The sequence below is a fragment of the Anthonomus grandis genome, chromosome 12 (genome assembly GCF_022605725.1).
Source record: "Anthonomus grandis grandis chromosome 12, icAntGran1.3, whole genome shotgun sequence".
In the NCBI taxonomy this organism is placed as follows: domain Eukaryota; kingdom Metazoa; phylum Arthropoda; class Insecta; order Coleoptera; family Curculionidae; genus Anthonomus; species Anthonomus grandis.
The window spans coordinates 6,210,206-6,221,476 of NC_065557.1; the positions used below are offsets into that span (position 1 = coordinate 6,210,206).

General features: G+C 35.5%; 1 protein-coding gene across 3 annotated transcripts in view; it reads right to left on the reverse strand.

Annotated features, from left to right (window-relative positions):
- The window catches only part of LOC126742695 (transcriptional adapter 2B), a 30,838-nt gene extending 19,575 nt beyond the window's left edge, over nucleotides 1-11,263 (reverse strand). For all 3 annotated transcript variants that reach the window (XM_050449461.1, XM_050449460.1, XM_050449459.1), the window contains exons 1-8: nucleotides 11,210-11,263; nucleotides 11,043-11,140; nucleotides 10,899-10,958; nucleotides 10,696-10,837; nucleotides 1,607-1,818; nucleotides 1,325-1,551; nucleotides 1,051-1,264; nucleotides 699-763 (exon numbers count right to left, since the gene is read on the reverse strand). In XM_050449461.1, the coding sequence (XP_050305418.1) occupies nucleotides 699-763; nucleotides 1,051-1,264; nucleotides 1,325-1,551; nucleotides 1,607-1,818; nucleotides 10,696-10,837; nucleotides 10,899-10,958; nucleotides 11,043-11,140; nucleotides 11,210-11,216 (1,025 nt within the window). In that variant the 5' untranslated portion in view covers nucleotides 11,217-11,263. The remainder of the gene's footprint in view (nucleotides 1-698; nucleotides 764-1,050; nucleotides 1,265-1,324; nucleotides 1,552-1,606; nucleotides 1,819-10,695; nucleotides 10,838-10,898; nucleotides 10,959-11,042; nucleotides 11,141-11,209) is intronic.
- Nucleotides 11,264-11,271: the final 8 nt, after the last annotated feature.

The window sequence follows — 11,271 nt, forward strand, 5'->3', positions numbered from 1 at the left end:
AACCTCCCATAACCAATTTACAAAATAAACTAAAATGCAGTAAATAAGTGACCCAAAATTGCCACATTTTACGGCGACTTATTAATCTGACGGTTCGGTTAATTTTGATAGTAAAAAAATAGCCTACGTTTACAGTAGAGTCGTAGGCTAAGGTAAAATGAAACGCATACAGTCTCTCTCCGCTAGTTTATTTGACGACTGAATGTGAGAGATCTTTCTACCTTAAAACACCTTTTTTAAGAAGTCTGAAGGTGGACTCAATGCATTGGCCATATAATCAATAGAAAATAAATGTATTTAATCTATGCCCGATTTGGACAATAAAGTTTTTGATGTCTTTAGTGCAAGAAAACACCTGGAATACCTGGGCTTATGAAAGCAATCTCCAGAAGGCGTAGATGCGTACCAATCAATTAAAAAATTTAACTGTTGGGGTTAGTGTACGATTCTGATTTAAAAAAATACTTTTTAGTAATACTTCCTTTCGTTTTTCCTAGTGCTCTTCATTGATTTATTTATTTGGAACATGTTACATTTAAGTTAAAAAGTAAAACCCAAATTTCAAAATAATTTGCTCTAAAGTAAAATTAATACGATCAGCATTTGTTATAAACCCTACCCAGTAAAAAAGCAACAACAAACTAAATTACATCATTAAAAAAAAAAAGGCGAAGAACGAAAGATCATCGTTTACTTACCCTTCTTCGGACGTTAAATAAAGACTGGGCCGCTGGTGAAGAGGGGCTGCCGACCCACTGCTGCCCTAAGTGAAATGCAAACTGATACAATCGGTTTCGATCCTGCCCTCTCTATCGCACCAAATGCCAGAAAAAAAATGATAGATGTCGTTGATAGGCACTTAAATGTTACATCATTAATAGAAAGAGATAATTTTCAAGACAATCGATCACCAAAAAAAGATGTAAAATTTAAGCGAAATGAAACATGCTATATAAAGCGTAAACGGTTAGTCAAGCATTAGAAGTAATGGGGACGAGTGTCGCTACAAATGCCAATACAATAAATGATTTTGTCACTTTTTACACTTACAGCTTTTCCTTGTCTTATTTGTTGCCTCTGAAAGGCGGCGTGTTGCTCGTAATGCACGATTTCTTCTTGAGTCGTGAGTCCTAGGCCGCGATACCGTTTTAACTCGGAGAGTCGATGTCTCAGCTCCCTTTCCCTTTCGATGCTCGCTATTAAACGGTCGTGTTCCCCGGAATTAAGGAATTGGGTGAACACCTTAAAATGGTCCCTAAGTTCCCTAATAAAATTTACATGATAATCCAAGAAGCATTTCAACGAAAATAAACCGAGAAATTACTTTTGATCTTTGGCGTAAAGTGGCTGTGAAGGATCCCTCCGGAGATTATCAAAATATTTGGCCACCAGCTGATAATCTCGCACGATTCTTTTTCTCCTCTGTCTCTCTCTTAAGCGCCGTACGTACATATCGACCACGGCCAGTTTTAACGCTTTTTCCAACTCGGTCTCGTCGTGTTCGTCCAGTTGGAGGTCGGCCACTAATTGTTCTGCAGCCGGATCATATTCCTAAAAGTCCCCAGTTGAAAACTGTCACTGTTTATTAACGTTTCGATTAAATTACTCTTTCGAAATCATCTCTGTGAGGTTTATATCCTAACATTTTGGCCTCCTCGTGTGTGGCATCCAGTGGGGCCAGTTTGGCCAACGAGGCCTGTGAAAGAGGACCATCGTCCTCCACCAAATCTATGAACAGGTTTGGTTTTTGTATGTTTGCCCACATGGCTTTGCCTATATTGCCATCTAAGTATCTTGCTGTGTATTCTTCTCGGCATTCTTCAAAGAAGAAAAATGAGTTGATAAGTTTATTAGGCATAAGTGTTAAATGAAAATTTCCATTGAAGGAAAAATTGTTTACTATATTTTATCACTGCAGTGTGTTATTTAAATTCAAAGTTTTATTGTCGAACAGGAAACAAATCCTAATAATAACACAATTGACTTCTTTAGAGAGTATCTTAAATGCTTTATATTGTATTAAAGAAGAAGAGTATTGTTTTGTGCCTGTGAAAATAAGTAACAAATTTTGACATAAATAAGCATTGCATCAGAGATGGTGCAAGCAAACCAACTGCCCATAATTCCATGGCAATAATGCTAATTCTAGCCTTTCAATGTTTTAAGGATAAATTACTGTTTTTATGTTTTACTGAACCACGGACTCCAGATATCAACTTCCTAAATATGATCAATTTTCCTCGATTTGCTAATAAATACATATGTCTTAAGGCCCGTACAGACTTGCACATGCATGCGGTGAGAAGCTTCGCATATGCGTGCGTACTCAAACCATTCACGCTCAGAGCATTCGTTGAAATTAAAAATCTCTGCATATGTATGCATGCTCAAGTCGCTCCATCCATTCGTGAAAAAATTTCCGAAGAGTTGATTATGGTTAGTGCCGCTTTTGTGGTTATTAGGAGCCTATTAAAAAAGAAAAAACAAAAAAAAGAGTTTATGGTGGATGTATTTATTTAAAAGAAAAACTCTACAAATGAGGTCCGATTTACTATCAGATTTGGCTTTAGTACCCAATACTGGACAATTTAAAAACTTTACATGTATATCAGTTAAAAATTTTGAACACCTTTTAAGTAATATATGCCCTTAAATAATGAGAAAAGATATAGTTTTAAGAAAGGCCATATCTGCTAAAGAGCGCCTACTTATAACATTAAGATTTCTGGCAACAGGGGATTCCTATACAAGTCTCTAGTATCTTTTTAAAGTTTCGAAGTCTGAGGTATGCTTAGCCTTAATTGAATACTTGCGAGAGTGTTTAAATGTAAAGTATTGAAACCAAACCAAATCTTTATTCTTATTGAATAGTTACACAAGTAACTATTACATAAATGGAAAACGAAAAAACTTATTGGAAAGTATCTGTTGGTTATTCTGGTGTATAATTTATTGGGTTGAATGTGGTAACAAAATTCTGTAGAGATATGTTGCGTCCAGATGTATCCATATGAATTGAAGGCTGACTACTCTCAGTTACTGCATTTTTGGAGGGTCCGAATAAGACGTATATTGACTTATATAATTATATAAGTGTACGGTCCTTCCCGCCGAAATATATGCCCAGTAAAAGACATGCACGGCAATACTCTTAAGGACAAAAGATATCATGCGAAGATGGAGGGAACACTATTGCACAGTACTTAATCAATCAAACGAAGTTGACCTCAAAGTGATAGACATGATTCCACAATATGAAACGGCACACGAACTGGATGGTCCAATATCTGTGGAAGAAATTCGATCAGCTATCAAAAAATTAAAAAATAATAAAGCTGCGAGGACCGACGGCTTACCAGCTGAGATCTACAAGGCGGCCGGTGACGATATTATTGTACCGTTCTTCGAAATCGATCTTAGACAAAATCTGGCTCAGCGAAAAAACCCCGCAAGACTTTAAAAACGCCAATATCAGAAACATTTACAAGAATAAAGGCTCCGCGTATGACTGTATAACAACAATCGCGGCATTTCATTACTGTCGATAGCGGAAAAGATTCTATCAAAGATCTTAGCAGATAGACTACAACTAGTAGTGGAAAAATTTATTCCAGAAACCCAGAGCGGCTTTCGGCCAAACAGAGGAACCAACGATCTGATCTTTGCACTTCGCCAACTTCAAGAGAAGACGAGAGAACGACTCAATTACATGTCGCGTTCATAGATCTGGCGAAGGCCTTTGATTCGTGCTGTAATTCTACAACGGATAAAAACTGTAAATTCAATACAATTTAAAATAAGTTAATCCGCGGCAACGTCGCTTTTCTACCATGCCGCTACCAGCCTTTTGATGTTCTATAAATAACCGCCACCAGCCAATAACACCTCTACAAAAGGACAAAGCGCTCCAAAAAATTTTGCTCGTGACGTCACACGTTTGGGCCATGCACTTCGGGTTGATTTTCGCGTGAATTCAGCTGGTGACGCTGCCGGTGTTCATCCACAGAAGGCTGCCTGCAACGCTGCCAGACTTTGCAGATTGCCGTGAACGTTAGGACAATCTATTACTATCTTAAAATAATTAAATCTATATCTTTAACTGCTCTTACTTTACAATTTAGTTAAAAAAAAGAGTGCATCCTTATTTCTCTTTTTATAATTGAAACTTCAATTTTTTCAAATTTTATCATTTATCTAATACCTTGTTACTTGCCAATAGTTCTTTGTATATAAATCTGACAACGGCGCATCTACTAGTTGTGCCACCTGATGAAACGAGAGGTTAGGTTTTTTATATTTATGTTCTGTAGTTGCCGGTATTTCTGACGAGATCCGCAGTAAACATTAGCTCATTTTTGTGTTTTTTTCTAAAATCGGAACTGTTTATTTTCGCGAAACGTGTATGTTATATTTATGTAAACTCTTCGCGTACTTTTAAATCGCAAAATCGTAATTTCGGACTAGAAAAATCCTCGGAAAAACCGGTTCTCGGTCGCGGTTTTATTTGTTTATATCAGACTTTAATACTTTAGTTCGTGTTTAATTTAATATTTTTATCCTAGTTCGGCTTGTAGTTTATACCAGAGTGTAAATATGCCTCAAAAGTGTTGTGTTCCGGGTTGTAACGGAAACTATAAAAACAGACCTAAAGTGCACGTCTTCGGTTTTCCGAAGGATATACCTAAATATAAGGGGAAAATGGGTAAAAGCCATACACAGAGATGACTTTGAGCCCACAAACAACACCAAAGTATGTGAAGATCATTTTCCTGAAGGTAGTATAATAAAGAGTACTTTATTATATGTTTTATTATACATATTAAGTGCAAGATTCTAACACAGGTAAAATTTTTACAATAGAATTACTAAAACCAAACTTTTGAATCTTTTTTATATAGTGAGCCAGTTTGTATTTTAACATCAAAATTTAAAACTCCATATACTTCCCATAGTTTAGATAATTTATATGCAATACTTGAAGCAATAGACCTTACTATTATTACCCTGCCTTTGGAGGAAAATGTTACCAATAATGACAACCACGACTGTGACTTAAATCTGCCACCTACAAATACTGCTACCAATACCCTTGGCAATACAATTCTCGATCATGCCAAACCATCAAATGACATAAATAAAATGAAACGTGTGTTCGATTTTGTGTCAAACATACTAAAAAGTTTTAAAAACATTGAAGACAACAAAATAGTACATTCTTTAGATTTTATTTGTTAACAATTAGCTTTGCTTACAACTGCAAAGGAAAGGTACAGATATTCAAGTAGTACAATAATTTTGACCTCTATAATCTATACTATTACTCCTCATGCATACAAGTATTTAAGAGATTATGGATCCCTAATTTTACCACATCCTCAAACTATAATGGGTATTTGTAACAAACACATGACCGATCCCCAAATAGATGAAAAAAAATGTTTTTAACTTATGCCCAAAATGTGTTTAGTTTACTAAAGGATCATGAGAGATTTGTGACACTATTTTTTGATGAAGTTCATATTGACCCTTACATGGACTATAAAGGCGGTAATATCACTGGAACATCAGTCAATAATAAGTCTCTAGCTTTCCAGCATTTACTTTTATGATTACAAGTGTGTGTTCCATCTTTAGAGAAGTAGTTCACATAGCTCCCATCTCCAAAATTACATCAGACATACTTTATAATTTTATTAAGACATTTATTGAAAATTTAGAGGAGATTGGATACATAGTTTTTTAATAGTGTGATAATAATGCCATTAACGGGAAAGCCATTAGTCATTTTTCAACTGCAGACCAACTTAGCATTGTTTATCCCCATCCCATAGATAATCAGAGACCATTATTTTACCTATTTGACACAGTTCACTTACTTAAATGTGTATTTAATAATTGGCTTAACTCTAAACCAGACCAAAAATTTTATTTTCCTAATTTTGACACCTTGAAGAAAAAATGTGCTTCTTTTTCTGCAATTAAAAAATTACATGAACTGGAGTATCCCTAAGCTTTTTAAGCTTTTAAAGTCAATATATGTATTTATGTGTATATAATAACATTTTTTACTACTTAATGGTATAAAAAAATACCTAAAAACGTATGTTGAATTTTGGCGCAGATGTAGGGGAGTTGGGAGTCTGCATTTAATATTACACCATAATATTTAACCTGACATTCAACCAGAACTAAATCATACCTTTGAATGTTTCCTGAACTCTATTCTATTCCTAGCATTTTTTAAAATAAGCCAAATATTGAGATATTAGCATATGAAATCCCTTGGTTTTTAAAAATCGGTGGCCCACATCGATGACGTCACGCGCCAAGCACTAAGGCCTTGTCTTTGAGTGGGTGTTGCACCAGCGCGGCGTCTTTGTGGCAGTCGCTCGTCACCTTTCAGCGAGTCGCATTCGAGCCGTCTCGCGGTATCGTCTCCGTTCAGTTGTAAGATGAAAGACACGCTGGCAGCAAATCAACATTGAACTTTGTTGTTTTCTCTTAAATTAAATTAACTTTACAACAAAAAATCGCTGCAGAAATTGAAGGCGGTGGAGTGAAGCAGTAATCAGCCCCCATGGTGGAGCAGTTCTTCTTAAAACCTTAAATGTGTAAGTAAGGTCTCTCCTTACATAGGAGAGCGCTACAAGTGATTGGGGCAGAAAAAACCTCCCCACAATTCGGTTAACAGAAAGGTCCTCTGGTGTATTTCAAAACTTTTCGGAATCCCTAATAAATTCGTCTCAGTGGTCAAAAATTTACATACAAGTAAACAAGCACAAGTGCTAGTTAACGGTGAGCTTTCCGAACCGTTCTCCACTGAGACGGGAGTTAGGCAGGGCTGCGTCCTGGCTCCTATTTTGTTCAATGTTTTCCTTGCGGCGCTATCGATCATTGTTGACAGAAATCTAACTGCTAGAGGGATTGGAATCAGATATAGATATGATGGAGGGCTTTTCAATTTAAAACGTCTTAGAGCTAGAACAAGAGTGCGTTTTATCACGGATCTTCAATATGTGGATGACTGCGCGCTGATTGCGTACACAGCAGAAACTCTTCAGGAAATTCTTGCTTCTTATGCCTGGACATACCAAGCCTTAGGTCTAAAACTAAACACGTCAAAAACCAAGCTTCTTATAACTCCTGCATTCTTATAATCCTCAGCTCATACAGGTCAATGGCGAGACTTTGGAGCAAGTTGAACGCTTTAACTACCTAGGTAGCGTATTTAGTACAAAACTAAACATAGACGAGGAAATAGCAAACAGAATTAGCTCTGCATCAAAAGCGTATTGGAGTCTTAAGAATCGAGTGTTTTACAATCATAATCTGAGTCTTAAAACGAATACGGCAGTATATAGAGCAATAATTGTATCAACGCTATTATATGACTGCGAATCATGGATCCCATACAGACGACATATAAAGGCTCTTGAACAATTTCAGCAACGGCAACTGCGACAAATGATGAGAATCAGATGGTTTCATAAAGTTTCTAATAATGAGGTTCTGCAAAGATCAAACTGTATAAATATTGACACTATGGTACAAAGGGCAAGAATGAGATGGCTGGGTCACGTATACAGAATGGACGAACGGCGCTTACCAAAATCTCTTTTGTATGGAGAACTAACAGAAGGTGCAAGGAGGCCGGGAGGCCAATACAAACGCTTCAAAGATGTCGTCCACGATGATTTAAAGCTATTGGGAATTGAAAACAACTGGGAAGAGATAGTCAACAATCGTGACCAACGGAGAAGAGCGACGTCCGTTGCTCCTCAACCGACTAGAAGAACCCAAAGACCGGCTCTGCAGGAATTTCCGTGTGATGTTTGTGGCCGGATTTGCAAATCTCGCATAGGATTGTTTAGCCAGTAAAACTCACCAAAGACTGTAGCTTTATCTTTAGTTTAGATTTACCTTTTATAATGTAATTATTTTTTACTCGGTAATCGAGCTCGGCACTATATATATATATATTTGACTTATATATATATAAATATATATTTGACTTATGGCAGGACTAGGGAGAGAGGAACTAACATTCTACTAACAAGAGGGACTAATAGTCTTTGTTGCTGAAAAGAGTTTCCAGAAGACATCCTGTCATAGTTTCCTAGATCTGCTTCAAAAAGTATATTGTTGATAGCGTGTTCGACCATTATTTCTGCTCTTTTAGTATAGGTTCTCAATTTTGATGCGATGTGCATCTATGGGCAAGATGTCAAACCGATCTTGTGTTTTCTATTGTCTAGAGTGGCAAGCTTGTGTCTCCTTCATAATTTTATATGCTTCCATTAGTTTGGGATTCTCGTTAAACTCGCGTTTTTTTATAAAAATATATCTTTTTTCAAATTTCTCGCCATATTAGTAGACACTTGACAGCTATTAAAATGTTTTATAGGTTCTCAGATATGCACAACTGATTACCGTCAATCCGGTTTCTAATTTTGTGTCAAACTTTTTTTTGACCAACCTGTATATCTGTTTTAAAATTACGTAATATGGATACGACCTTAAAGTTCAGCTCTCGTTGTTAATTTATCTTTGAAAATCATCTATTATTTTCATATTAATTAATATGTACTCTAAAAAAAAAACATACCTTTTCCTGTACCAACAGACTTTTTGCATGTGCCCTGAAAGAACCAAGTAAGCCGCTGATTTTCTTATTCACCACTACCATTTCCATATTCAGTTCTTTTGAAATTGACTCCCATGCCATCATCTTTCTTCGTTTTTAAAAAATAAAACTTATTTTTGGATCCCATAATATCGGTTTTTTTTAGAGATCTATTAATTCTAAACACTGTTCGTTTGACCACTTCATTTTTGAGTGACTAGCCACTAGTCACAAATATGAATAAAATTGAACAATGGGTACTAGTCTCGCGAATGGAGCAAAAACCTGTCTAAATTGAGCGCGCACGCACACGTATGTTTCTTTGATGCGTGTCAAAAAACCGACACCACTCTGGCTCACGAGATGCGTGCTCAAGCCATTCGCGAGGGACAACGCATGCGGCGAGAGACTACGAAACCGTCGTCCACATCTGCACATGTATGTCTATGCCTAGCCGCTCACCGCATCCGTGTGCAAATCTATACGCACCTTTACAACTTGTTTATAAATGTAATCATATAGGCAAATAGACTACAAAGATTTATGTGACATTTGTGAAGAGTTTGGTCTTAATATATATAAGTAATTGAAATTCCTATAAGAACCACTAATGCATGTTTCTCTATTACTGATTATGTATTTGTAAATTTTAAACAAGGAAGAGTGTCTGTATTTCTGATAACTTACACACTGAGCTTTATTTGAGCTAAATTGAGTTTTGGAAGAGATATTGCAACATCAGGAATTTCATTCCTTAGGGCACATTTTTGGGCATAATTTAAGATCTACTTGCAATATTTTCATAATTTTTCCAGATCAATTTAAAGAGTCCCTGAGGATGAATTTAAGGGTAAATTTTTTTTTCTAGGTCAAGGATTTGGGTAGTTTTGGTTGGGACAATTTCAAATTGTTCAAATCAACTTTTCACTATTCTTAAGATTATTTATCGAACTAATTGGATTTTTCTTGGAAGGGTTTTAGTCAAAGAAAATAAATTTGTTACACAATTATTTCATATGAAAAAACGATTTTGTAAATTGTTTGATTCCCAGCGAGGTCCAGGATCCACCAAAGTTTTCGCAATAAAAATTACAAAGTGTAATGTTTTACAAAAATGCTTGCCATGAGGAAAAGAAGGACAGAGAGACTGTTAGTACATTTTTAGTCTTAGACTTGCTATGAATTTTTATAAGGGCAAACTAAACCTCTATAACCTGATTGCTCTTTTATCATCAATTATGCACTTATTTAATAAGTCAAGAGGCTAGTTTTATAGTTGGCCCAATTTAACAAAAAAGTAACATGAAACTATTAAATAAAAAGTCAAGTTAAAACATTAAAAGAAACATGATACTTAACATATAACAAAATACTTAAGGAATAATTTAAATCTAATTTAATTTGTATAATTTATTAGGGATCAATAGGCACATTTTAAGCATTGATTTTATTTTCCCAAGACTCTATGTTACTTTCATATGTGGTGATGATAGGAACATGAAAGTTCAACAATTGCCAAAAATCTGGCTAAATGATAACAGTAGTATACTGCTCCTTTTATGCCTTTTAGGGAAAAACTTGATATTAATTACCTCTATCTGTATTATGAGTTCTATTAAAAGTGAATGCTAAAAAACCATACAAAATTTAATAAACTAAAGGAAGTAGTTTTTAGATACTATAAAGGATGAACTTCCTAATACATTTCCTTTCAGAGTAGGTTCATTTGAAGTAGAATATAAAATTAATAATACAATGGCAAATTGGGAAACTTTGCATTCATGAGAGCTAACCTTCAAGATCTGATGCTAAACCATAATAAAATACCAGTCCCATTGTGATCTTAAATATTCTTGGAATATGTTTGACATAAAGTTTTGTCACCCTAGACTAAAATTATATTTAGTTAGTAACATAATTGAGGGACAAAAACTTGGACAATAATAATTACACTGTAAATGAAAATGCAAAAAAATACATATCAAGTTTACACATCAACAGCTGTTGTTTGTTTTACCCCTATGTACTCAGTTTATACCTTTATTCATTAATTGTAATTGAATCTATTTTACCTTCTGCAGTTTTGGTTTCCACATGTTCAGCAACTAATTCCCAATTGGTATAAGAATACAGTTCTGCAGCTTCCAATAATCTTAGGTGTTCTCTTCCAGTCCAGTTTCCTCGACCATTAAATATACTAACGGAGCCTTGATCCTAAAAATTGACACATTTGCCATGGTATAAGCAGGAGGCAAAAGAAAGTTAACTGACTTACCACAAATTTATACGAATGATCATTTTTGTGTGGTCCTATTTCGGCCCCAGCAGCAAAACACTGAAAATTAAAATAATTTTTGTAATTGGGTCGGATCCAATATGGCGTCATAAACAATGGCCACAACAACCCCCCTCGCCGTACCTGCAAGCAAATATCGAATTCGGGACACTCGCAACATTGAACCCGCACCCCGTTTACTTCCTCCTGACAATAAGTGCACGTTACTTTAGGCAGAATATCTGGAAAAGACATTTTATTTGAGAAAATTTCCAAAAATTAAAGGAAAATTAGAAAACACAAAAGCCTACCCGTCATATTGCCACCGATTACGTGACTTTGACAATTTTGACTTTACATTGACGTTGACAGT